The sequence below is a fragment of the Nasonia vitripennis genome, chromosome 3, assembly GCF_009193385.2.
Source record: "Nasonia vitripennis strain AsymCx chromosome 3, Nvit_psr_1.1, whole genome shotgun sequence".
Taxonomy (NCBI): domain Eukaryota; kingdom Metazoa; phylum Arthropoda; class Insecta; order Hymenoptera; family Pteromalidae; genus Nasonia; species Nasonia vitripennis.
Genome location: NC_045759.1, coordinates 1,085,297 through 1,112,745, shown reverse-complemented (window position 1 = coordinate 1,112,745; position 27,449 = coordinate 1,085,297). Strand labels below are relative to the sequence as shown.

The following is a 27,449-nucleotide window of genomic DNA, read 5'->3' as shown; positions in this document are numbered from 1 at the left end:
CATTTGCAGACGTGCGCCGTAAAGAGATGTGAAAGTTGCCGGATGTATTATCTGAATTCTTGATTCTTCCTACTTTGAGGATGACGAGTAACTGACTTTCAGCAAACTCTCGTAAATTTTCTCAGATGCTAATTCCATCGCTAACATTTTTTGATATTTTCATCCACGCTGTCAAGGAAAAAAAAACATATTTATGAAAATAAAAAAAACACTCATCCCGCGAAATTCCCAAACAAAAGCATCTCTTCCCAGATGAAGAGAGCCTCCACTTAATTACGAAATCCCTAATCCGCATTTCCCGCAATAAGCCACGCACGTGGTGACCTTGAGGTACATGCCCTCTGCCGACCTGACCGCATCGTTATCACCGCGGCATTCCGACCGATTCCGCAACAGAAGAATATAAGTGCATCCGCAGGTGGGCAGCCGAGTTCGGGCAATCCGACCTCGGGGAACCCGAGCATCGTAATCATCATCAAGCTAAATACAGCCGAGACGGATAAGTCAGCGGCCGATGCAACGCAAACTCGCTTTTGAGGAGCAGGCGAGCGAGCGCACGCGGATTCGAAAGAGAAAGCGCTCCGCAGCCAGGTCGTGTCGCAACTCGCGCGGTGCCTATACCGGCGGAGAAACAGAGAGCAACATAGCTAGAGAAATACGCGGAGAAAGACAGGTAGTATCGCTCGGGCAATCGGTAAGCGGCCGGTGCCGAATATATTGGCAGTCAGAGCGCGTGCACGAAAACGCACGCCTACGCGGTGCAGCGCTGTGCACGAGAACTGTATTTACTGCAGATGTGCACATGCGTGTTTTTTTCGGAGGCGCGTAAAGAGCGAGGTGGCGATTGGACGTTCGAGGAAAGATATATTTGCTGTGCGCGCGTGTTCGAGAAGAGCGAAACTTTCGATTTTCGAGAGCGAGTTATAACGCGTGCGAGATAAAGGAGATCGGAAGATTTTTAGTGAGGGAGATTGGTTGCGTTTTTCGCGATACATGGTGAGTCTTGATTTTTGGTGAAATATTTCCATTTTCTTGGAAAAAATAAGGATGAACTTAATTTTAAAATTTGCACACAATATGTGCACTGATATCATTCATTGCTGAGAAATTTTGCAAGTCAATTGATATGTAAAAGTAACCTTGATTAACCCTTTATTTTCGTGCATTTTCCGGTAACTCGAGTATTTTGTAAATGATACCGAGTCACGAAATAGAATCAAAAATCGCAGGAAGATGTAACACGTTATGACACTGTAATTTAAAGCATCTTCTGTGGTTGCATAATTGCTTTCTTTTAAAAGGTTAGATCGTTAATTATATTATGCAAGATTAAAAAAAAAATCAATTCAGTAAATATAAGATAATACTGAATGTCATGATTTCCACAGCGTTCATCAACGCACAATAAAATCCCAATTACACCTTCCAAAAATCCAAACACCTTGCCCAATTTCGCTTCGAGCTTCTCCAAAATGCTCCTCTTCCTCCTCCTCCTCCTCCTCCTCTTCGCAACGCACCATCGAATCCCGACAATACAACTTTAATCGCTCAGCGTCACTTCCTCCGGCTCTGTTTCTAGAAAACCATCGCATCGGTCCGCTACGGAAAGCCCGCGCTCGAAAGTCTCCGCTCGAAGTCTCTGTCGCAACGAGCCCATCCAAGGTTCCCAAGCCGGCACGTATCCAGCACACGCGAGTGGCTCGTCAGTGCCGGTCGATCGACTGTATCGCGAGGTTCGTAATACACGATACCAGGGGAAGTTCCGAAGAAGATGTCGTCGACGAGGATATTTCTTGTGCTTCTCGCGGTGCTAGTGCTGAGGACTGATGCGAGACCTGCGGTGGACCAGGAGCCGGTCAGGTTTAGCCTGGATACGGGGAAGGACGAGGGTGTCCCGATCGACGACAAGCCACTTACTCTAGACGTCAGTACGAGGATTCAGGACGGGATGGTAAATTTTTCTAGTTTTTTGGAGAGGTTTGATTGTGTGCTTTAGATTTGGTAAAAGAATTACCTGATTATAGATCCCATTGAAACACTTGTTGAATATTTTCCATTGAATTTCTATCTATATGAAAATAAGCATAGTTTCAATAGTCGTAAACTCAATAAACTAAATCTCGAAGAATCGAAAATATTCAACGAAAGATTTCGCTGTAATCTCCAAAATTTTATCCTCATTTCACCAGCAAATTACATCACCAATAAATGGCACAAGCAGCACTATGCAATCGCCTCGATTGTACGTAGTCCGCAGGTATGCAAACAAAATGCACCACGCACACTTGAAACGAGAGACGAGCAGAGAATACACAAATAAAGGCGTTCTCGACCTTTAGCGAATCACGAACAAAAAAAAAATTACCAATTGGCCTTCGACCTCTCGAGCGAAAACGTGTCGATATTACGAATTTTCAGCACATGCGTCGCGCTCGAGCTCGAGGGGCACGACAATATCAAAATTCTGTTTGGCGTTTTTTGTAGGAGTGGTTAGGCCGGATGGCGGACGCACTAAGGTTCGGCCGAGGGCGATTAGTCAATTCGGTCGCGATAGCCCGAAACATCATTGCCGAGCGAGTTGAGGTAATTTTTTCACTGAATCTCAACGATGCACTCGCGACAACAATCTCCATGGATATCGCCTTTGCTCATCTATATGTCACACCGCATCTCTTTTAATAATTGTATAATATATGTGTAAAAAAATGTTCAATGTATCGTCTGACTCTCATTGCTTATAAACATCGAGAAGGAAAGGACTGAATTCTGTTGAGTCACCTTGCGGTGCCACCTGTTTATAGGCTTGATCTCGCGTGAAAGTGCCGAGCATTTGTATAATATAAAGCTCGTTAGTTCGATTGCGTAGTGCGTTTGTTTTTTGCTTGGCTTCTGTACTGAGAGAGATCATTATTCGAGAAGGTTTATTTAAGCTCCTTCGATGACGTTGTTTATCATCTGAAAACTCGTTTCACGCGTGTACTAATTTCTATTTTACTGCTCGTTGAATATTATTAAATCAAAACAAACACACAAATCATATTTTTTTTCTTCTTCATATTTTCACAAGAGAGAGAATTTGCATAAATAAATCTTTTCGCGCACGCATACATAATTTATTCATCGCAGTATAGCTGTCAAGAACAATTTACAAAACAAACGGCTCACTTTTACGATTCCAGTCCTCTTTCTTCTCCGGAATACATACACACTCTATCCACTTGTCATTACTTACTGAATGTTCTGTTTATTTTACATGTATATGTGCACTTGTGCAAGATTTTCAACGCAGAGCCGTATCGGGTCTTGAAAACTCTACCCGCCATTATAATTGCACACTCTTTGTCATATCTTTCTTTTTTTAACAGTTTAAAACCTGTATATAGACGACCGTGCGTGCAGTACAAAATCATGAATAATTGATTGAAATAAAACGGTATGTTGCACAGACAGAGGCGAGGATGAAAGTATTTTGTGCGCGCGCGAGAATGCCATATGCATAATAAACCGCTTGTGCTTTCGCCTTGCGAAATTAGCCGCGCGCACAACTAGATCTCATACACGGAAATTTTGTTTAATCACACGCCTTGCGCGAGTCAACTTCTCGAACGAGTGTGGACAAAAAACTTCGTGTAGTGACTTTGGAGTAGAATTAAAAATATATTTGTTTCTATCGAAGATTTCTACATCCTGAGTTGACTATACTTTCATCATTTCTCTGTAATGTGTTATCTAATCTTCCGATTCTATGTACTAATTTATTAATGTTGACTACAATTTACTAACTGAGAACCTTAAATTTCTAATTCAAAGTTTAATAATAAACGGATCATCTATCGAAATCTTCCTCTTCAAATTCTATAATAAACCTCACCCTTACAGGAATTAATGAGCGAAACCCGCAACAACGTCGCCGGGGCCATCGGCGCAGCCAACGACATCATCGTAAAGGGTCGCAGCACGCTTCAGTCCTACGATAAGACCCCACTGGCCCAATTCTTCCCACCGAGGACCCGCGAGAACACCAGACTCGAGAACGAACAGGACCAGGCTTTGTTCGAGAAGAAGAAGACAAACAACCCGATCAGCTCGTTCTTGGAGAGCATCGTCAAGCCCAAGCCCATCGTCGACAACATAAAAGAGGAAGATAAATACGGCAACAACGGCGACAAGTTCATCGGTGTCGGCCGAGCTTTGGTCAACGGCTTCGAGGGATTGAGCAACTTTCTGAACGCCGTTGTCGACGTAAGTTTCATTGACTGCTGGTTTTTGCAAGTTTTTTCTCGAGAAACTCGTTAGCTAAGAGGAGGAAAGATTTTTTTGGTCGCTGAGAAAAAATGAGGTTGATTGGATGCTTTGAACGAGGGATGGATGTGGGTCGTGTATGGCTCGAAGGCTGGAGAAGATTCGTTTTTTTTGGATGAGTGTTGCTTAACGCTGGGTAATTTGCCTAATCTGCTTTGTTATGAATTATACAGTTGGAGAAAAACTGGCTTCGTATACACAAGTGTGTCACTTTGTAGATAAATAATAATGCATCAATTATTTCATAATTCTCCTTCTTTTCAGTTGCCAGTCAATGCCGCGAAGAAGACATCGCGAAACATCACCGAAGCACTGAACCAAATAGGCTCGAGACTAGTTGGTCTGCAGTGAGAAATTGAACGACCAAGTTTAACGACGACTCTTTGTTATTTATTATATATAAGGAATATGAAACTTATGTAAATATAATACTTAGGTTAACGAACATTGTTGCGTAAATTGTGTAAAAAGTGTATTTATAAAAGTTCTTTATATAGTTTTAACAAAGATTTTCATAATTTTTTTTCGTCAAAACATCGCCATATACATGTATATATTATGATAGCAACTATTTCTCATATCAATCAGTATCAGTAGTAAAAATTGCGTTTTTTTTCATTCCGCGCTCTACAATTATGAAGCAAAACGCGAGTCTTTCGACATTGGCTCGCACATCGCGTTTCCAAGCAATTATTTTTTTCGTATATCATAATTCGAGTATATGTATAGAATATCTATAAAAATCAACATTACCTAACAGTACGATTTACGTATAAACACATTATTTATAATACTTATATGTCTAGTTGTATGATAATACGCAGGAAAAAAAAATCGTGAATGAACACTTATACGCAAGGAAGGGGTAAATACTTGTTCAATGACGTTGCATTATACAGCAATTGACAAAGTAGGAATTATTGAGATTGACAGAAATATCATGTTGGTATCTCCACGATTTTACACTCTAGAACACAGACACATTCATTCGTCTTGCGAAAAAAGCGAACGTGGATCTCGACTAACCGGACTGTTTTTAAAGCTAAATGCAGTTTACACGCGATAGCGAATTTCAGACTAATCTCTACGAGCTAACTACAACGTCCGGTTGTGTACTTTTACGACATATCTGACAGTTAGAAATACTCGCCCGAAACTTTCATTTTTGGTCTTTGCGTTGTACGATTGAAATATTTCCAGTACATCTCAATCGCGATACAGTAATTTTTAATCAAATTTTGTCTTCCTTATCTTCTAAAGTAGGCGAGTACATATACATTCACACGACGACACGTATACACAGCGCTAGAGTACAAACTTTTACAAAACTGTATCCATTTCGTTAAACTGTATGATAATTATTACAACGGTTAACAATATTCACATTTTCGGACGATCGTCGGGTCGTGAGGTGTACTACTAGATATTTCACATTCCATCGGTGCATTGTGCTCTACTAACAGTAGTATATTCATACGTAAGAGTAAAATTTCATAGCAGTAGCGTGATATTTATCGCAGTAGAGAGTCTTGAAATTTTGGAAAACTATATGAGAAAGCTGCAAAGAGTAGACTGCTGAATCGTCATTGCTGCGGATTCAATTGTCCTGAAAAAACGTTGTAATTTTACATGTAAAGATCTGCATCAGTATCGCATGAAACATCCAGTTATAAAAGTTTCCGACAATGCTTTCGTGCAGTACAATCCCATGCGTCGCGTGTGTTCTTCAAACTTTTTCTCGAAATCCATCAATGGCACATCTTGCTCAACAACGATAGACTTTCAAACCGCGAACTTTTCATGATCGCTTTCATCGTTACATATTCCAGTGTACTTCGAAACCGAGTACGCACACGTTCGCAGCGTGCATCGACCCGGAGCGAAATCGAGCGTCGCCACTCGATCCATCATCCGTCATGCGTGCAGCGGAAGACATCAGTGCAAGCTTCGAAACGCAATACGTCAGCGCGGCGAATACAAATGTAAATCATACTTCAGGTGCGTATGACCCGACAGGTCGTCATATCGTAACGAGGTGAGTATAGGAAGGGCAGGTAAAACTCGCGTGTGCCACGATTATCTAATAGTGCGCGGACGTATCACATCGCATATTCATCTACGTCGGTGTACTACATGCCAACCAGCTTATACGTGTGCTTGTGCTCGTGTTGTTGGATTGTCTGCATGAGTATGAACTCATCGTCACTCACTCGGTCATCCATTCACTCGTCGTGTGCACTGTCGAAGATTCGTCGTGGAGACACGATTTTTGAATTTACGGAGAGAGGAACACATCGATGGCTTTTGGTATGAGAATCTTGGACTTTTGTTTGAGCTTGGAATCTTCGGGGAACCGTTCTTGGCGCGTAATCTTAGTGAACACAAGTGTCGGTAAAGCGGGAATCTTCGTCAGTGTCCGTGAGCAAGCAAACAAAAGTCCAGCCAAAAAGCTCTGCATTACATTTATACGACTACTATTATACGAACAAAGCAACTAGAGAATACACAACAATAAAAATACAATAATCCATGCGAAAAAAATCTTCGACAGTGCCATACGCGTCGCAGTAGGAGGGGCCGTCGCTTAAAAGTCCGAGTCGCAAACAGAAAACTGCAGAAGCGTAGTAGTGGTAGTAGCGGTAGTAGCAGTGGTGGGTAGAGAAATGGGGGTAAACGCAGTCGTCGTCTGGGTGGATACAGTAGTAGTAGCAGTAGTAGTAGTTGTCGTAATGGTAGCGCAGCGCTTAGCGGGCCGAAAAGAGGAGGCCTTTCAGTCGGCGGCCCGCATCCAGAAGCGGCAGAGCGCGACAGTGGAGCCCCGCTTGCTGCGCCTGTCGATGAGCTGCGGAATGCGACAGAAAGGAATAAAAAAGGGCGCGTTACGCGCGCTGTACATGAAATCTCTCCGGCGCGGCCTAAGCGAGACCTTCTTTCACTGCAAAGGAGCAAGAGGGGGGCTTAGGTCGTCGTGGTATCGTAACTTTTGTAGGTGTGCGTGGATCGCTTGTGCCTGACCGTGCAGAATAGGATCATGCTGGCGATGAGGCCGAAGAGCTGGAGGAATCCGATGACCAGGCCGACGGTGCCGACGAAGTGAAGTCGCTGGACCAGCCAGATCTGGATCGCCGAGAGACAGCCGTCCTGGTACCAGTTCAGCTGCCGGTCGTCGTTGTCGTACTGCTTGCCGCAGTAGCGCTCGCGGTGAACGCAGCACGAGTCCGGCACTCGCTCCTCCCGCGGCCAGGCCTTGATGTTGTACCAGTCGTAGTACTTGTCGACGCCGCAGCACTGGAACTGGAAGCCAAACGTTTTCGATTAATACACGGCATCATTGTCATGACTTTTATCGCGTGTAGCTCGCGAGGATTGATACGTCCCGGCGGGTGGGTACCACTGAGAAAAAGAATCAGTTCGGTAGTACGACAGCTTGTAAAACAGCGTCGGAAAACTTTCTTCGCCACTTCGTACGACCATTAAAGCGAATGAGGCGGCGGCAGCAGCTTCGTGACTGAGCGATAAAATTTTCTGCCGAAGGCTCACATATACACGTACCATAATACGACTCGCTGAGCGATAGCATCGAAATCCCCGTAGTGTTACTACTAGCTAGCACGCGGTACGACGTCGGCGGGATCCCGTTTCTGCTGATTTTTTACCTTCCTCCGCAGCCACCGAACAATGGCATGTCAATATCTACACGACTCTCGTGGTGTACGAGTGAAAGCAGCATCAATACCGAGGCTTTTTTTTCCCGACTGCTCCTGTAGGTCGCGGAAGTCTTTTTTGAAGTTCGAGCAGAAGAAAAGCGCAATTACGCTCGTTGTCGAGTTTTATTAAAAATTTCGAAAGGACTTTTATCGCCGGCTGATGAAATATTTGCCGGAGTTCGTTTATAACCGGTGCGGAGTGAAAGGATCAGGTGTAATTCGTTGGATTTCAATGAGCGCAAACGCGGGTTGTTCCCCCAAAATGAGCAACTTTGCCTAATTCTTTGTATAATTACCGTGGATTGAATGTAATCCCAGAAGTTGGAGAAGGTACCACTCTCGTGCATATTTTCCTCGGTGTAATGCTCCGAGATTCCGTAGCGCAGCTGCGACTTCATGTTGTCACCGACCTGGTCCTTGAAGACGAATGCCAGCGTGCCCAGCATAAACTCAGCCATGAAGATAAGTATGACCAGGCTGAAGTACTGCAATCATAAAAAATCCGTCAGAATACCAGATGCCCCGAGAGATATCGAGACAATAGCGCTGTTCTCCGATCGCAATCACCAATAATAACGACGATAGTATCTCGAAACAATAGAAATGCGCATAAATCTACTGACCGTGATCAGCAGGAACCTGGACTGGAACCAGGCGCCGCAGCATCCGAAAAAGGCGACGACGAAGGTGAAGCATCCGGTCGCCAGTACCAGCACGTCCGACGAGGCGTAACTGTGCTGCGGGACCAGCGTACCGTACGCGTACGGATAGCTGAATCTCATCCAGAGGCCGGCTCCCAGCATTCCGCAGGCGCATAGCTGCAGAGAGAGAAAAGTCATCATCAGTTCACCGGTAGATACATTTTTATACGCGATTTAATGCAGCGCTACGGGATCGTTAAATTGTTACGATTCCGGCCGGCTTCCGCGCTGCAGCGATGGGAGTTTCGCAATGTTTGGGCGCCAATTTTCAGCTGCGAAACGACTCGCCCGGTTGCCTACTTTCGACTTTTATTAATCGAACTGGATACCGCTACTGCTGGCGACCAGAAGTTTTTATAGGTCTGTTTTACGTCGTACTTATATATGCGGAAAGCTCGAGTAATCGAATTTCCGGTACGGTTTTCCGATCGGAGTCGAAACAAAAGTTTATGTTTTTCAACTTTCACTCTCGTCTAATGCATTTCTGCTGTTGCTTTCTTGCCGAAGAACAGAAAAAAATTTACAATATCCGTAAAGTCACTCCGGCGATTTCAATTTTTAAAGCGTTTCGGCGACGAACTCGTTGAAAAAAAAAACAAGAGCAGGACATAGAAAAAGAACCGCACTCCGGTGCAATCGGATTATCGGTAGATCTTCCAGAGAGATAATTCGATCAGAATAACGATGATGCTCCTATTCTCATAGACGCTATCTAATTTTTTCGCTACCCCGCGAATCCAATCATCGATAAAACAGCTTTATCCCACTTTTCTCTCGAGTAAAAATAATCCGCAGCGACGCTTTCTTCGAAGAAAACCTCTCGCCTACTTATATCTCGATTAAACGAATCCTGCGGTTGATATTTCTAAAAAGCTTATACGCGTCGTCCCCGTGAAAACCGCGAGCGGAAAATTACCCATCATGTACTACATATTTCGTGGACACGACCCACTCCTCGTGACTCTCGCAGTTTATCATTATATAGTTAATAAAAGAAAGCGAGAGACGTGTACACGCGCTCACAATGCGCGCGGGAAGTGGTGCGCAGCCATATGGAGCTGTCGTTAACGATGTCTGTATGTATCGAAATCCTCGGTGCGTTTGCCCGCGAGCATCAACAATCCATAACGAAATAGTCCGTTCATTGTCAATGAGCGTGACTTGCGACACTTTTCCACAGGTTGGTGCGCTTCTTCGGGAAAATAACGCCGTGTGTAAGACGCGTTTCACTTTCGAGCTTAGGAAAGCATGTAAATTAGTCGTCGCGGAGTAATCCAGATGCCGCGTTTGTGTAATTAACTGAGGTCTATACGGTTAAGACACGCGATGCAGCGCGAATTGGGTGATTTTCGCGTGTATGGGATTCTTTTCTCTCCTCATTAGACACCGTATCGTCGGCGCGTTGTGATTTTATCGAGGGGAATTTCGTGGTTGAATATTTACTGCAATACACCGTATGCGGTTCCATAAATCATAATTTGCAATTTAAAAAAAATCTCGTAACAACGTCTGGAAACGTGTTACGTGCAATACACTGTATCGATCAGGTTGGCCTGAAAGGTTTTGAATATAAACAAGCGTCTAGAGCGCCATAATGACACGTAAGTTTATTACGCTTCAGCAGCACGTGTATTACAAGATAAGTGCATGGACTATGAGATGCAATTTAAATGCATTACATTTCAAAGCGCTACTATTCTTCTATTTCCGTGATCCGTCCCAAGTTTATTACAGGCTTTGGAACATAGTGTGAGAAGAAACAGTTTAAAAAAGCGCATTTGCATTCTCCGCGCGAATCCGGTATTATTTCGCGAAATTGCGGGTGTGGGCTTTCCATCAGCGCGCGGCGTTGCGCAATGCGATTGAAATGTTCGATGATGAAACGCGGCGCTTCTCGGAAATAAGCGATAAGGAGAGAAAGAAAAATTTTTGTGCAAATAGCTATTGTACGTTAACCGGGACGTCAGTGAGCTAAACTTTTGCGGAAGCTTGTAAGGCTGGAACTTGCCTAGACGGGATATCTAATTATAACAGGCTTGACGCGCCACACTGTCACGCACACGTGCGCCCGTGAAACCGTATAGCTCGCGTCGAGAACCGGCTGGACGACGCAGATGTACCCCCTTGTTCCAGTACGATTGCACCTATATGCGCGAGGACGTCCCCCTCGAGCTGTGTGTTTTCCGGCTAATGAGTTTTACGAGACTGTCGCGGGTGTAGTCCGGCGGGACAATTTCGAATTAGATTTTTTGCTGCTTGAACTTCTATAAGTTATGTTGATACGCCGAGCGATCGATGCTCAACGTTTAAACAGATGATCCATCAAATTAGAAACCGAACGGTCTCCTAGAGTGATTACACTTTTTATCCGATAAATTTCTCACGACTTATCCAGGCCGCGACTTTTACGTTTTCTAATCCATCGCGCTACTCCGTTACCCAACGCATCCCTCCACGCTCGCAAACGTAATTTTCTCCGCTAAATAAACACAGACATAAGGTATACCCGGTACAAGCTCCGATAAATCCAAACTCAGGCGAAATTTTCAATCATCAATCTCTCGCCGATCATCGCACTTTCCCCCGGCGCTCGCCACACTCGCAATTTCTACTACTTCAATTTCCCGCCGCACTTTATTCAAATGCTCGCACGGTATTATCCCGTGCTTACGTACGAAACCGTCGTAGACTGCGCGAGTCGTGTGTAAGCTTAGCTCCGCGAGGGGAAAGCCGGCCGAGTGAAACCGCGACGGCGTCTTTTCTTTCGCCGCTGCTGCAGGTGTATTGTAGACGGCTGCATCGAGAGAAAGAGATAATGGGATGATGCTCCGCTTATTAAGAGGGTATCAGGTGTTTTCCGAGGTGCTTTAGAGAAAAATGGGATTTCGTGCGGAGGAAGTGAAAATGATTTTTTTCTCTTCGACGGGAAGGCATTGAATTATGCTGTGCGTTGAGGAAATTTTCTTGGCCTGGATTCGCTTTCGAGGATTATTTGGTTTATTAATATGCGCGGCGTTTTATGCGCGACGGGTATTATATGGAAAGTGAAAATTGATTCGCTATTGTAGAAGAAGTTCTCCATTACAAGGAGGCACGTAGATACTTTGTGTGTAATTATGCTTTTGTGAATTTTAGCTGTCGTGCAGAGTTTTCAGTTTTCTATGTATGTAAATGAAAGTGGAGGCATTATCTCAACTATCGCCGCAGGGTATTATTAGGAAAACCTATCATTTGGTACGTGCCGAGAATAGTGAGATCTTTGTAAAAAAACACAATATTTTGACTGTACTCCCCGCCAAATCAATGCTCCACGCACAGCACATTCACACCACCCACACAAGGCCACACGCCGCAAATCCCTCGAGGAAAAAATTCCTCTGCATCTGTCATCTCGGCTTCAGCCGACTTCACGCCCGAGCGACAGCCTCCTCGAAAAAAGCGCGCCGTCGCGCAATGAGACGCCGCTTATACACACACGCGCTGACCTCGTTGCGCTGAAGAGCAGCAGCACCAGCTAAGTACTACACGGTGTCGCCGCGCCTTTTTTTATCTCTCGGGAGGCCTGCACTGAAAGACTCTTCTGCCATACAGCGAGGATCTGTTAATCTGCTCTCTTTCGAAATTCTCAGCCCAAGCGCGTCTGGTATGATTTAATTTAGGACTTGCTTATAGCTTCTTTCCTGCGAGAGTGAAGGATGAGATGACTGTATCACGGTTATCGTTGCCGTGGGTGAATCGATTACAACGTAAATTTCGTACAAAGACGTCTCGAGGTATCTCCCACGGGACGAGAGTCGAAAAGCACGAGAGCGTCACACTAGCCCGAGGCGGCGAAAAATTGGCTCGCGAAAGTGCACGCGAACTGCACACGTGAGCATCTCTCGAGTGCGCTAAGTGGCGTTTCATCGCGCGGGACTCTTCTTCCGTTGCAGCTTGAACTTTCAAATGAAAGTACAAAACGCCGATTTTATTCCCACGGGGGCTCCGATCGAACCGCGTCGCTTTCAAAAAGCTTCTCTTCTACTTCCTCAGCTCGTGCGATTGAATTACAGTCAATTTTAATTGCGGGCATACCATTTTTAAATTTCTTTTACTCCATTAATCGCGTAAGCAGTCCACTCGATATATATTCACCGGCAATTTAATCTCGCGTATCTGGCATCTCTAAAATTACATAAACACACGTCGCCGTACACCTTCGCTCGGGATCGCTTACACGATGTAGATCAGCTCCGAATCGACCCAAAGCGTACAATCACCGCGCACCGATCGGTAATTGAACACGTTCGGCATCGCTAGCTTTCTCGGTTCACCTGCCTCGCGCACGAATATTTCTCCCCCTAGAAAATAAGATCGACGCTTTTCGCGCTCGCGCGCGAGTAATTTGCATCCGCGCGCGCAGGCTTCCAACGTAAAATCGAGATGCGCCGCTGTCGATTAGTTGGAAAGAGCCGATCGGCCGCTCGCTTTATTAGGCGCATCGCGAACACTCGCTTTTGATTTTTTCACTCCGCGTTCGACTGCAGCGCTTCCGCTCTCGCGCTTTTTGCGTCGCATTGGCTTTTACGCGCTTCGACCTTGCGGTGGTTCAGCTGAACAGTTATGGGTGTACGCCGATGCTTGCCGGGGATGGAAATAGATTTGGTTGCATCAAATTCGTTTGAGCGAGTTTTTTGAGCTCGAATTAGCTTCAGGGAAACGGCTTTCATTGTTGCCGGGAATTTGCGTGTAACTGACGGAACTATTTCAATTGATTGGGCCGCTCGAATCGACCTGTATACGAATTTTATTCTCAGATAAAACGCGAAGTTGAGTGGAAATGAAGGAGGAAATACGCTTTGTTGGGAATTAATTGCCCTATATTCGTGCCTTTTCTGCGGGTATATAATGGATTGTTTCAAATGGTTTTATCTCTATTTCGAACGCGCGGAACACGTTCTGACGAATTCGCGGAATCCGAAAAGTAAACTAATTGGCAAAAATTCTCCGGTCCGAACTTTCGATGGTCGAGCTCTTGTATAGTCGCGCGACATAGGATATACGAATAATTCATAGTAAGAGGGAGAGAGAGAGAGAGAAGCCTACTAACCCAAATGAGGACATTGAGCGAGCAGAAGACGTGCCTGATGCACGTGTAGCCGGTGCGACCCATCTTGGCAGGCGGCCGCTCGCTAAACTCTTCTCTGCGCAGATGAGACTCGGTGCTGTCTGAAATTTCAAAAGGAGAGCATTAGTTGATTATTTTGTCCATTATGTAACGACGTTGAATAAATTTAACTTAATTATTCCAGCCTCGTACATATACGAGTTTTATTCAATTTCATTCGACATGCATTCACGATTTCCTGGATCGAAAAAAAAGTCGTGCGTTACTCGCATTTGCATAAGTATCGTAATTATTAATTTTCAGGGATCAAGTGGTTTATATCATTCGCCGTTTATTTCTATTTTGCTCGAAAGCTCTTATAATTGAAGCACTGGACACGCCTTCGGAATTCTCGATCAACTGGAAATTCCAGCAATTATATAGGAACGAGATGAATTCTGCTATATCCAATTTAGACCATCCGTTACACTATTTCCCGGAGCCCCTCGGGCGTGAAGAGGACTACTACGTATGAACTGCAACGTTATATCAGGAGGTTTACGTATTATGTACAGCGTCTTATATAAAACGCGCGGTAAACAAAAATTTTGGACCGTAGTTGGCGTAGTTTTGGAACAGCTGTAGAAAGTTGACAGGCCGCGAAAAAACGCAGAGAAAGTTATCGAAACTAACTCGCGAAACCAACGAGTTCGTAACTCAATATCGTTAAACTAATTTCCCAGTACCGCAAAACAAAACAATTATCGCGCGACAAGTTTCGCTAAAGTCGATACATCACGCCCCGAAACCGCATCGATCCGAAGCTATAAATCTCCGCGCCACAGCCGACACCTTCACCATTTTGGAATTCAATTACGGCGGCAAAAGTGTCTTAATTAAAATAACGAATGCACTTTGCTTCCCGTCTTCCCCCCGTCCGCTTAATTGATGAAAGTTTACGAGTTTACCGAAATAAAATTTCTTCCGCGCGTTATTTTTTGTTTTGGTCCAGACACGCACACGCGGACAGGAAGCGCCTCATCAAGGAATCCTCTCAATTCCGTGAGGGCACGAGTAGGTATGTGTGGGTACGGTCATTCGCATAAGTGGGAATTAGCGTTTTTAATTAGCGTGAAAAACAAACGTCGCCGCTTGGCTCAACTGGTTCAATTTAGAGTGCAGTAGTAGGAGTAGTGGGTGACGTCCGCGTTTGACCTGACCGTCAAAAATTGTGTTTGTAGGAGCGAAGAAAGTCAGCTGTTTTCGTGGTTCATTTGGGTCGGTGCTGAATTGAGCTTGTTGAGCGTATTAAAAATTTGTCCGCTAATGAAGCTCGTGCGCGCTTTTATGGGTGTATTTTAAAAGACAGAAAAGACAGAGAACAGGCGACCTGAATTGTATGTCGATACGGAGCTTTTCGATTAGGTGATTTAATATGTATAATAGTGATAAATAAGGATGTCAATCTTCGAAAATTTGAGCATTTCATAAATTTTATATTCGCACTTCGGACACGTACGTACATTTAATATGCGCATACTCAAGAGAGCAGACGTACACAGTTTGATGGTAATTTTATGCACTTGATATTTTACGAATTCGAGCTGGAAAAGACTCTCTCGCGTTGCTAAAAATATAAAGAACTTGCACAACTCATGAGTTTTCTAATCTACGTATAACTAATGAGTATCATCGGTTAACGTCACCATCCGCCTCCGAAGATAACACATTTTTACAGACTAACGAACAATGCAAGCCATCGTTCTTGCACCGCACAACAGAACACTTCACTTTGAACGTTCACATTTTAACGGGTAAAAAAAACGCTAAACCCAGCTTCTTCGCCTAATGAATAACAGTTTGCGTTTTTCCAGGTCGTTAATACGAGCAAAATTTATCGCTCGTAAATCTCCCAAGTCCAGCGCGGTTAGTTCGAGAGAGAGAGGAGTTAGCGCATGTTAATGCAGGCAATTTTAACGCTCGCAATTTTTTAGCGACGCGGGACAAAACTTCCATTCGCATGTCACGCTTTGCTCCAGAAATTTCGCTCGGCAAAGAAGCAGGTATATTCTTCGCGCACGCACATATTTCAAAAAGACGTCCGTTACGGCAGACCGTCTGCAGCGCAAAAACTCAAACAGGTATGTGTATAGTCTCGAGGTAAAAACAGTCGGCAGCGAGAGAGAAAAAAGCTGATGGGTATATCCTCGCGCGAGTTACGCTGCGCACAGTGGAAATATTCAAAAATCGGCTTACGTATCCGTGCAGAGACAGCTCCTGATGGTTCTCCAGCAATAACTATACAACACACCGGCAGCACTGTACAACGATCACACAGCCGCAAAAAGAAACTTTGTTAAAACAAACGAACGATCAACGGGTACTGCGTGTATGTACACAAGACCGAAAGCAAAACTATCTCCAAAAAGCGTGTCGAAGCCGCCGCCGGTTAAACGCGCGTCTAAGCCTTCCACGCACACGACGCGCAGTGAGAAAAGTGCCGGTCGACTCGCTCGATCGGTTCTCTCCGTTCTTTCTCCCTCTCTTTTTTCTCTCTCTCTCTCTCTCTCTCTCTCTCTCTCGAGCTAGTACACAAGGCATGTCTCGGCATCCCACTCTTTCCGTACGCGCGCGCGCTCCTTCTCCTCGCGCGTCGCTCTTAACTCTTTTTTCCACGCTTCGAAGTATTACGTACTCCGACTGTTCGTTTTTTTCTCTGTGCATTACTCGAAAGACCGGAGGGTTTCGCGCAACTGGTTCGACTAGTATTCGAAAACTGTATCGACGATAAGAGCGATAAGTGTACTTAGTTATGCAGCTGCGCAGAGTTGAACTAACTGCGCCTATATAACAAATTCTATGAATAATATACCGAGCATCCGCGCGTCATTCGAAACCAGAAATCCCGGCTGCACACCCCCACGCAGCAGTAACAGCCTCCTAGTTATACCCACTCTTTCTTTTCTTCTTCTTCTCTGTCCGTCCGTCCGTCCGTCCGTCCTCTTCTCGCTTTACCTTCCTCCTTCTCCAACCGCGGAGAGCTTGTAGGTCCTCTAACGGGACACGAGGCTGCTCGCCGGTGTGCGCGTACGTATGCACACATCGACACACTCGGCTTTCAGAAGCGGCGCCGCTCAAAGGGCGCGTGCCTCGAGGGGAAGGGTTCTGGATTCCTGGCCGTATATCTCGCCTCTTTATCTCGCGCACGTGGAGAGAGGCGCGCGCGTACGCGCGAGATTTTTGAATGAAGACGCGCGCCGCACACGTGAAAGAGAGAGAGAGAGAGAGACGGTCTGTTTGTTTTCTGCTCTCTCGACGCGCGCCAGGCCTACGACGAGTGTAAACTCGTGTAGGCCTTGTATGCGCGGCTGTTTGTTCGATGCTCCTCGTATATATGGAGAGTGCGTGTGTGTTATAGAGTGGGCTGGTTGCACGTGCGTGTGTACCGGTTGCGTAGGCGGTCAGGGTGCAGACTGGATGGGCTTGTTTTGTGCGGTGAGTGCTGATGAGGACCGTAGGTTGGGCTTGTATAGGAGATGCAGCGAGAAAGTACGATGAGTCTCTTTATGGAAGACCTGTTGCGAGGGCTCTGAACTGTCATTATAATACACCGACTTTTCTTTTTTTATATTCGGCTCAGCTACCAGAGATTTAAAAAAACTTTCGTTTTTCTCTGATACTACACTCTGAAACGTATGATTACACGCACCGTCGATAAAAACGAAAAAAAAAAGATTTCAAGGGTCACAAAATCTAGAGCGAGAAAGCCTTCTTGCGCTTGCTCTACTTGATGAATTTAGAACATGCGTAGAAAGGTGACAAAAAGTCCGTAGCCGGCGAAAGTCGTCGTCGTCGTCGAAAAAAGCCCGCGCCGACGACTACTTTTTCCAGAATCCCTCATCTCTCTCTTGGCAGTGTAGAAAGAAGTGCGACATTTCACGGCAGCTGCGCGGAAAAAGTCGCGGAGTATTAACGGGGAGACCGCTTTTTCCAGCGGAGAACAATGGACGCGGACGGAAAAATCCTGTGTGATGTTTACCCGACTAGCGTAACTTTGAAGCGGCACTTGACGCGTAACTTTACGCGCTGAACAATCGCGTATAACTGCAAAAGTGTGTATGCAGTGCAGCGGCGTTAATGAGTAAAATGTGCGAGCTTTACGAGCGCTGCGGCTTGTTTGCATGAGTTTTTCTGACTCGCGCGCACGGTAGCGAGTGAAAATTTAATAAAATCAATTATAAATAATGGCGAAAATAGCTGGGGTTATTAAAACTGACTGTTTCCTTATTGAGACTCTCGCGGCGAACAATGTAATGACGTATGTTATTTTCAGAATCTTCGTAACTTTCTGCAGCGCGTATTTAATTATGTAACGGCGTTTACCATTGTGTGGATAAGGCGCAGACGCAATTACACTTCCAGACATGCTATTTGAGCTTCGTATATTCTTCGGATTTTAATTGTTTGGTTAAACGCTGCACATTAGTTATTAGACAGATATAGAAAAACCTATAATTAGAGCCCTTTAGAGTGGCATGAAAAACTTTTAACGCGGTTTATTAAACAATGGACGGTAAAAAATTTAGTGTGTGGTGAACTTAGATTTTATTGGCCACTGTACGCAGAGCCGAAATTGTTATAACTTGCATAATTCGTCGTTAACAGCGGCGTATATTATTATATAGTCATTTTCAACGGTTATAGCTTTACATAAAACTCTTGAACATTCGAAGATATAGATATGCGAAAAAAATTCGATTTCTCGTAACCTCATCCAGCGAAATCAAAACCCGACTCGTGCCCATCACCGACACAATAAAACGCAGAGCAAAAAAACGAGCGATTCCGAGCAAAAAGCCACTTCCTCTCCTCCACCAAGACACGAGAAAAAAAAATATCAATATCCAACCTCATTCCAACCCTCGGAGAAAAAACTCCGTCGAAAAGCCAGTATACAACAATCCATCCGACCCAAGGCTTACAACACAAGCTATCCACCGCAGCCGCAACTCCTCGAGTTCCCCGAGCGTACTCAGATTTCAGGGTCTCGTGGGCGAGCCATATAAAATCCCCTTCGAGCTGCTGACGCTCGTTTATAGCTCGCGAAAATGGTAATTCGCGTCTATCGGGCTTTTATCGCGTTGTGTAACACTCGACATTCGCGCGTCTTATCATCTGCCGAGGATGGAGAGCGACTTGTTTGCACGCGGAGGTGTCAAGTCCTAATTGTGCGCGTATGACGTTTCTGATTTCGAGAGGCTTTGGAAGACTCGTCTTGATTATAACGTTTTGATAAATTCCGTCGTGGATTACTTTGAGACTATAGCGCGGTAATTTACGGCGTGTATGAAAACGTCGAGTTATACATAGTCAGATATTACAAGGTATATTATATTTTCAGGCTTCATAAAACGCCACCGCTTCACTGCTTCACGTCATGCCTTTCCTTCGCATTTTTTCCTCTTTTTACGATTTATTGCGCAACGTATACACCTCGTGCCTACGTTTTTCACTCGATACCTGCCCACGATGATTCCAGCGCAGTGTGTGCTCTCACCGATTTGCAAACGAACGAACAAAGCAGAACAATATCCAGTAAAAGTAACTCGCTTACGCAATAAACCCCCGACTATACACACATCTCGAACTTATAGCGTCCGCAAATTTCCCCCAGCAACGCGGAATATACACACGGACACAAAACGTTTCTATTTCAGCGCTTACACTCGACGATGAAGTCATACATATAGCCAGACGTCGCGTATTTCCCGGGCACTTTGTGTGTTTTTGTGTCATTACGTTGTACGAATCTCGTAGGCTGCGACGCTCCTCATCGCCGCCGTCCCTTTAACTGTAAACAGCGACGTTCGCTGGAATTTAAATTGTGACGCTACGCGCGGAATAAGAATATGGCCATTGAGCCTCGTAGTCGCTGTCATCGTTGTGCTTGGAGAAAGAGAATAAGAAAAGGAGAGCACGCGAGGAACGTCGGCGCGAACGGCATATTATGCGGAATTGACGCGCCGCGCTGCAAGAAGATATCCGAGCTGCTCTGCGAGTCTATTAGGTATATGGAATTGAAAAAATCTAATTAAAGTTAATTGATTGTTTTCTTAGCGCTGACGCGCGCTCTTTTGCTCGCTGATTTTAGAGTACAAAGGAGGAGACACACGACGGCCACTTAGTTCGGGAAATCTGGTGGATTGTACCTGGCGCAGGAAATTAAGTTTCAAAGAGCAAACCGACGCGATTACACGCGCTGGACAAGTGGGGCCAAAAGTTAAAAGGAAAGTCACTCTCGTAAACAAGCTTTTACGGTATTAATTAGAGCGCGCATACTCGCGGAGAGCCAGGCAAAAGTCCAGCGCCGATCGAAATCGGGGATAGAAGAACAAGGGCAAACGGGCCGCGTATTATGTGGGTACAGTTAGCCGATAGATTGTAGATAAGGGTAAATACCTTCGAAAGTACCTGCAGTGTACACTCTAGAGCGTATTAACCGTTAATTGCAGAAAAGAGTCTCTCGGTTCCATTGTTGTCGAGAAAGTAGCTTTTTCGAAATCAACAAAACCTAATAGAGAACCTCTATACGCGTGTATCATGGCAGCGCATCTCTCCGGCTAAAAAAAAACAACAAACGCCAGCAAAAATCAAGCTTTAAAAGCTGCAGTCGCCGCTAGCGCGATGCTGCAACTACTGCGCTGGCTAATGAACGCTCAAGAGTGTGTGAGGGGGCGCACAAACAGTCCCCCGACTTCCTGCCAATTGCGGGCAATTTGCAATCATCTATGATCCCCACACGTCAGGGTCCTCGACGTGCTTCAGCGCGCTCTGTATACCTTCTCTTTCGCTCTCTGACGTTATATATATGGCCGAGCTAGCTCGATCTTCTTCTCTTCCCAGAGTCGCGTGCGCGTGTGTCGGTGTCGCTGTGTTTGTGAGATGGCACTCTCGGCGAGACCGAGCTTTTAAGCGCTCTGGAATGACGAGGAGATGGAAATCGAGCTTCGAGCAAGTAGTTTCCAGTTTTTTATCTCCCGCCAACGAAGCCTAGCTCGCGAGCGATAAAGGCCTATTTAGCTCGACTCGCAGTCGACTATAACATAGCGCAGAAGCCTCGAGCTTATGTGTTGACATATACCGAAGCGTTAAAAATTCGCTCTTTCAAAAGTACGTTTCCACCAGCTATAATACTAGCTTCAAACAGACTCCCCTAAAACAAACGTCCGCCTCGCGCAATAAAATTAGCAGCGCGCTGCAGACCACACGGAATATCGGCTCAATTCCCGACGCACAGGCCTACATACACACAGGCATACGGGAGTCAACAAAAGGCCTCGAAAATTATTTGCCGGTCCATCGACGCCGCGCCGCCAGTTAAATTACGCGCGATGCGTTTCCAACTTCCCACGTGACGTAATTCACGAGCGCGCGTGTGTATGGATTCGTCTATTTCCAGCGCTTGAAGAGAGACGATTGTGAATTGTGTGTACGGGAGAAATTCGAGCATCGAAGCTCTCGTATATAGGAAAAATCAAGGCCTCGAGGATAGCATCACCACATCGGCCCTATACAACCGGGCCCGCAGCGAGCTTATAATATGGCCGTGTGAGAAAGAGCCGCGCTATGAAACGAGGAAGCGCTCCATTGTTTAGATCGCAGGAGTAGCTGTACGGCAGCAGCGTCGGAGAAAGGTTGCTGCAGTGTAGGTATACATAATGCGCAAGCGACGCCAGCGAGCCGTGGCTGCTTTGCAAAATCGATCAAACACCTGTCGGAGGGCCACCTGCACCCACGCACGCCTTCGCCTACCTACGTCATATTATACTCGTTTCCGATTTTTCGCCGATGGCTCAATTAGATCGGAGAAAGCGAGAGCTTTCCTTTCGGAGCGTGGGAGGCGGGTAGAGGAGTGATCTATATTCCATTCATATGCATTTTTATACACATCCATCTACGAGATATTACAGAAGCGTAGCCGCGAGTATTGCGGAACGCCGAGGAAGCGTTGCATCCCCGAAAGCGCATCAGTCGTTTCTACGTGCGGGGGCGTTGCGCAACAAACAATTGACAGGAATGCAGTGCGCCCCATATATTGCGCAATGATAGCAGCTCTCTCTCTCTCTCTCTCTCTCTCTCTCTCTCTCGCACACGCGCGATTATCACCAGCTAAGCGCAGAAAGTCCCCCGTGTAATGAGACGTGAGTGCGCGCGTATGAGACCTATGCACGCCCACGATCGCCCGCGTCTCGGCTAATTATCGCGTCATTTCACTTCTTGCACCAAGAGCTGCGAAGAAAATCCGGACTGAACTAACTTCTGTGCATAGTAGCTGTAGTGCAGTTTATGCGAGAGGATAGAGCGTCGGAGGGTTCGAATCGTTCGGTGAGGCAAGTTTTTGAGAGACAAAAGATTAATAGGACACGAATGAAGCGTTCTTTTCACTGACCGAGTGACCACGGCGGCTCACGCTTCTGCAATTGTATTGTTAGAGCCATTATGAATCTCACGGAGAGAAGGATTGGGTAACCGACTCCTGCGACAATTTGCCGGACGGAAAATCGACTTGACAGATTTTCAGCTTCGGAACTTTGCGTAATAACCCGGCGTTCTCGTTATTGAAAAGACCACGTCGATTCGCGGAGGAGCGACGGATTTTACACGGATTCGCAGAAGCTTATACTCGAGGTTCGCAGAAGCGCAGCTAGTAAAACGCGAGCGTAACACAAGAGACCCTTTCGGCGCCCTTTCTCCCAAGGTGTCGGCTCTTTGTGCTCCTCGGGCGACGATTTCACGCTCACCGCCGATACGCGTGTAATTTACGCGATCGAGTGGGAACAGGCCCGACGCGCGTTCTCTCGCACTTGATTCAACAGCGAGCGGAATTTTTTCAAAGGCAAATAACATGCCAGATAAGAAAGCGAAAAACAAGGAGAGAAGAAAATTAAAGTAATATAAAGCATGCGTCCTACCATCCCAGGCCCACTCGATAGCGCAGCTCTCCCTATTCGCCGACTTTCGTCCCATTCTACGCTTGGAGCGACAGCAGCGGCGCGACTGCACTGATTTGGCCGCTGGCCGTGCTGCGATAGACGCGAGAGCGATATCGAGCCCTGTGCATGTGTGCGTGTACCTACTCTATGCTCTCTATACTCCCCCGCCGCCATATAGCGCTGCGTGCGAAGCCCGTCAGCGGATTAATTCTTTCCGTCGGCATCTAAATCATCTCGTCAAGGCTAATGAGCTGCCACGCTGGATCCGCCGCCTATGTACCTTGGGCTAACTCGCGAGCGCGTTACATGTATAGCCTGAACTCGATCGGAGCGCTTTTCATTTTGCCTTGAATGATATGTACGCGTATGCGGCTTTGAATGTGTGGTTAATTTTGAATGGAGTCGATGCTCGAATTCGCGCTTGTATCGACGAACTATTCCCAGCTATGTGCCACGTATTATAGGTACACCGAATCTAAATGTGATTCAGCCCAGAATACATGGAACTTTTGCGTTAATACAACAAAGCACACACGCGCACACTGTTAGACATTTCTCTCTCTCTCTCTCTCTCTCTCTCTCTCTCTCTCTCTCTCTCATACTCCGCCCATGTGTGTACATCTCAAAGAATCGTCGGCTGCAGCAACCACAAAGAGCATCGCACTATTCGTCAAAAGAAGAAGAAGAAAACGACGGAGCGAAGAGGGCATTAATATTTCACGGACGTTCCACGCGCTTGATTAATCTTAAGCGCGCGCGGGCCCGAAGAAAGTGCTGCAGCAGCGAGGTTTTAAGTGCTTGATGCATTGTTACCGGTAAGTGACGAGCTAATTGGAAGAACGGCCCGTCGGATTACATTATGCCGTCGTCGTCGTCGGACAGTCAAACACGCGCATTAGCATATGCCCGCGCGTGCACGTGTAATTCACCGAGAGGAATTATTTCGAGCTGCGTTTCTTCGAGAGCTTTTTTTAGAGAGACAGCTGCGGCTCTCTATAAGCTATGCGTGGCCCAATTAACCGCCGGGATAAACACTTTTACGTCCGCGTGCACTTTTCCCTGTGCAATTGCTCGACGTTGTGGGCAGGAATTTTTTTTTCACAATCGGATGATTTGCGCCGACACACGAACGATTCGTAATACTAATATCTGCACAATGAGAGACTGTCGCGCATGGAAACGCGAAATTCATTTATCTGCTCGGGATGACGAACTATTTTTGACTCAGCGCGAGTATATAATATCGTTCGCGGATTTATCGCTAATCGAAAAACTCCGCGGCGAGGGAGGGGACACGCGGAATAATATTTATCGACTCCGCGAGCCGTATACGCTCGTAATCCCGAAAATAGATCGCTCTGTTTATTTTTACGGAAACTTTCGAGCGGGCTCGTCACGTTTCGCGGCCGCGCGGTATCGACGAACATATAATAACGCCGTAAATGCATTCGGCGCAATCGATGTTCCCGAATCCCAGCGCATCAGCGAATAATTTCTCGCTGAAAAAATCGCACATTGTGTAACTCGAATGTTGTAATTATATAAATACGCCCGCGGTTCCGTCATACGAGTCGAGAAGTCCGAAAATGGTAATCGTCGGGATATTTTATAATTTCTGTACTCGATCAATCACGCCAACATCGATTTTAATTAGCTTATCTGTAAAATATACAATAACAAAGCGCGTAATTTATCACCGTTCGACCAGTGCGTATATGTGCAGCTAGCGCACGATTAATTACTTCATTAGACACGGCAGTCGCCAGTTACCTCTTTCGGCATTAGCATAATTTCTTCTGGTCATACATACATACTGGAAGCTCGAACCGTTGCAGTTGATAACAAAAAGCAAAAAATATAGACCAGCGCGAGAAAAATCCTTATCAGCCGTGGCGAGCCGTTATTGTACGTAAGCGCGCGCTTTCTAAACGTGAGCGAATCTTATCGGCTATCACGAAAGTTCGCTCTTCGCATATGCACAATAGGCGAACGCGAGGCAGCCCGATCCTCAATTTACCTTTCGTTTTATCTGCGTCTCTCGTGCGGTACAGTCCGCTAACGTCATTATTACTCTCTTGTGTGTGTCCTAGAAAATACACGCGCGCGCGCGCGATTTCATTTTAACTGTCGCGAAAACCTGCTTTTACCGCCTCGATTTCTTGTTGGCTTTTCCTCGTTAAAGAGCTTGGTGACTGTTGTTTCGCTACTGCGATGCGCTTGGCAGGAATCGAGCCGTTTGCCTTCACTTACTACTTTGAATTTGAAATGATTCTCGCTAAGATGACAGATTTCATTATAATTCTATTCTTAGAACTCCGAAATGTCAAAGTTTGAGTGAAACGGAATAATTCAATTGGACAATAGGTTGGTACTCACCGCAACGGGATAAACAGCTCGCAACGTGCGAATCGGGCAAACTGTCGAAGAGCGGTTCTCCTGTCTGCTGCGATTATACTGTGTGCACTAGAGTCGCGAGAGGTTCACGAGAGGGGCCGGCGGAGTCAGCGATCGCGGACTAAAGCCGCCGCTGCTGCGCGCCTTCTCGCTGCACTCCGTTCACCGGCTGGTGTGACCGCGGCGGCATCTTTCGGCGCTGGGCCACACTGGCGTTCCGGATTTTTGGTGATTTTCCTTTTTTGCTTTTGGAGCTGCTCGGATTATTATGGCGATGTTGGTCGATTACGTGCACTAGTGGTATTCAAATTTTATTCAATGCAAACACCTTATTATAAGTAGTTGCCATGCTGAATTATTTGTTTTATCAATAATTGTATAAAAAAGTGTAAAGGGGTTAAACATACAATAATGCATTAAAAGGGTAAGCAGGAATTTTGATTGATGGTGTGAAAATCACTTTGGGCTTCCTCAATGAAAATGTCAAACCTGCAAAAGAAATGAAAAAATAAAGGTGTATTCTCCGGCATCATAATAAAGGAACAGGAAATGGTCCTGCTGTGTGAATGGAAAGGCTTAAGAGCGCACTCCCCATCCTCGCGGCGGCATTTCTCTTGGTGCGTGATACGAATAAATTACACAAGGAGGCTTTTGACTGTCGGAAGAAAAATAATCACAATGCTTCCAATAAACATTTTTGTATTCGGTCGACGTTTACATAACAATTCTCGATACGACCATCGTATTCTCAATACTTGATTAATGAAAAATATGTTTTGACTGTGCGATTAAAACAATAATACTTGAAATTTCTTCGTAAAAATATCTTATTTGTGTTTCTTTCCGTCATATTCAAGAAAAGAAATGAGGAAAAGTGGATCAATGAAATCTCCGGCCTTAAGCAGGATTTGACAGAAAAACTTCAACGTCATCTTTCTCTCCGTCGTTCTTCTCCGAATCCTTATCCTGTCTTATCCTCTTAAATTTGAGAGACGATTCGTCTATAGACTTGAGCCACAGCGAGAGCTCCTCGCTGGGTTCCGGCAGACGGGTACCTGGTTCGATTTTCTCGATTATATCGGGTATGTGGACCTTCGGCCCCATGACACTCTGTTTGCTTAGAGCGGTGGTGTACACAAAGTCGTCCGACAAACTCACGAACTCGTGCTCGATGTAGAGACTCTTGTCGTCCCAGTGGACTAGCTGTAAATAGGTACACTGCTTTGTAGGTAATATGTTAAATTCTAATTTTTTCTTCTTCTACATGCAACATCACCAACGAATTTCGAATAATCTACTACTCACAAGTACTAGTATGGATAACGATCCAGACGCAAAACTCACCTGCGCGGTTATCTTATACGGCGAGAAGACAGGTATGGGTCGGCGATAACGAATGGAGGTCGCCGTCTGCAAGACGCTTCCACCCTTCCGTCTAATTTCCGCGAAAATGCCCGAGGAATCGTAGAAGCAGGAGCGTGCAAAGTCCAGCTCGCGAAGGTACCTCGCATTGTTCATGTGCTTCAGGAATATGTCTACGTCCGACGTCAAGCATAAGCCTGCATAACACCCAGGAAGAGGAGTGAGAGAGAGAGAGAGAGAAACGTGCAATTTGCTTTTGTGACATGAATGAGTCTCAATGCGCTGGCGATATGGAAGTTAAATCGAGTAGATTTTACCCAAAGTTTGCAATAGTAAGTAAAAATTATTCGAGATAATTTTTGTCAATAACCCGAAAGGAAACTGGAATAGTTGTATAAATTATAATATTCATGAAGTTGCACTTTGATTGATAACAATTATGATTATTTTATTATATAGAAACTTGGTGTTGACCTTATTCGATTATATAGAAATAATGATGTCTAACCATAAATTATGGTCTTCTCCAACAGTTTTCTTCTCTTATGGAAAAGTCTGCTCCATCCGATCGTACAAGCCATCCTTATGAAATAGTTCACATCAAAAAGAATATAAAGTAAAAAGAAGCATAAAAAGGTAAGGCAGTAAATCATCATGATTAAAATAGATTATTTAATAAATATTGTAACTGCATCATCTCGATCGAAAGAAGAAATAAAGCGACTAAATGAATCGTTTAAAGCTAAAGATTTATTACTCGTCCATTCAAGTGAGTAAGAGCTTTATCGCCATCTGTTGGCGAAAGAGAAAACTTCTACGACAACTCTATCGTCGGATCTTTAAAATCAATTGTTGGAAATTTGGAATTCATATAAAATACTTCATAATATTATTATAGTTTATA

At 45.3% G+C, this 27,449-nt stretch overlaps 3 protein-coding genes across 13 annotated transcripts; 1 reads left to right on the top strand and 2 right to left on the bottom strand.

Moving 5' to 3' along the window:
• Window positions 1-433: 433 nt before the first annotated feature.
• Window positions 434-6,579, top strand: LOC100118466. 2 transcript variants are annotated; one of them, XM_001604467.6, is made up of 5 exons: window positions 434-996; window positions 1,580-1,951; window positions 2,485-2,583; window positions 3,880-4,242; window positions 4,567-6,579. In XM_001604467.6, the coding sequence occupies exons 2-5, from the start codon at window positions 1,772-1,774 to the stop codon at window positions 4,651-4,653; spliced, it is 729 nt and encodes a 242-aa protein (XP_001604517.1). In that variant the 5' UTR covers window positions 434-996; window positions 1,580-1,771; the 3' UTR covers window positions 4,654-6,579. The 2 variants fall into 2 exon arrangements, with proteins under 2 accessions (XP_001604517.1, XP_001604492.1); XM_001604442.6 differs by lacking the exon at window positions 2,485-2,583 and having other exon boundaries at window positions 517-996; window positions 4,567-6,168.
• LOC100121166 (tetraspanin-9) lies at window positions 4,753-27,265 on the bottom strand. 10 transcript variants are annotated; one of them, XR_004344742.1, is made up of 8 exons: window positions 27,054-27,265; window positions 26,528-26,742; window positions 25,166-26,386; window positions 13,800-13,918; window positions 8,633-8,827; window positions 8,306-8,494; window positions 6,862-7,596; window positions 4,753-5,908 (listed from the first exon to the last, which is right to left on the bottom strand). XR_004344742.1 is itself a non-coding variant. In XM_016983901.3 (8 exons), exons 4-8 carry the CDS (start codon window positions 13,860-13,862, stop codon window positions 7,073-7,075), a joined length of 798 nt encoding a protein of 265 aa, XP_016839390.1. In that variant the 5' UTR covers window positions 13,863-13,918; window positions 25,166-26,386; window positions 26,528-26,742; window positions 27,054-27,265; the 3' UTR covers window positions 4,753-7,072. The 10 variants fall into 10 exon arrangements, 7 of the variants coding, with proteins under 7 accessions (XP_016839390.1, XP_032454014.1, XP_016839388.1 ...); XM_016983901.3 differs by having other exon boundaries at window positions 4,753-7,144; window positions 7,318-7,596; XR_004344740.1 differs by lacking the exons at window positions 25,166-26,386; window positions 26,528-26,742; window positions 27,054-27,265 and adding an exon at window positions 22,769-22,900 and having other exon boundaries at window positions 6,862-7,144; window positions 7,318-7,596.
• On the bottom strand, window positions 26,081-26,701 carry LOC100121144 (protein THEM6). Its single transcript, XM_032598043.1, has 2 exons — window positions 26,528-26,701; window positions 26,081-26,386 (listed from the first exon to the last, which is right to left on the bottom strand). The coding sequence occupies exons 1-2, from the start codon at window positions 26,699-26,701 to the stop codon at window positions 26,081-26,083; spliced, it is 480 nt and encodes a 159-aa protein (XP_032453934.1).
• Window positions 27,266-27,449: the final 184 nt, after the last annotated feature.

Bases quoted from the DNA above. Each gene is read 5' to 3' on its own strand.
- LOC100121166 (XM_016983899.2), bottom strand. From the start codon at position 22,823: ATGGGACGAAAGTCGGCGAATAGGGAGAGCTGCGCTATCGAGTGGGCC. The intron at 8,495-8,632 runs GTCAGTAGATTT...TTATGATTGCAG, and splicing joins CCAGGTTCCTGCTGATCACG to TACTTCAGCCTGGTCATACT. The intron at 7,145-7,317 runs GTCAGGCACAAG...CGCATTCCGCAG, and splicing joins GCATGATCCTATTCTGCACG to CTCATCGACAGGCGCAGCAA.
- LOC100118466 (XM_001604467.6), top strand. From the start codon at position 1,772: ATGTCGTCGACGAGGATATTTCTTGTGCTTCTCGCGGTGCTAGTGCTG. The intron at 1,952-2,484 runs GTAAATTTTTCT...CGTTTTTTGTAG, and splicing joins CGAGGATTCAGGACGGGATG to GAGTGGTTAGGCCGGATGGC. The intron at 2,584-3,879 runs GTAATTTTTTCA...TCACCCTTACAG, and splicing joins TCATTGCCGAGCGAGTTGAG to GAATTAATGAGCGAAACCCG.
- LOC100121144 (XM_032598043.1), bottom strand. From the start codon at position 26,701: ATGAACAATGCGAGGTACCTTCGCGAGCTGGACTTTGCACGCTCCTGC. The intron at 26,387-26,527 runs GTGAGTTTTGCG...ACCTATTTACAG, and splicing joins CGTATAAGATAACCGCGCAG to CTAGTCCACTGGGACGACAA.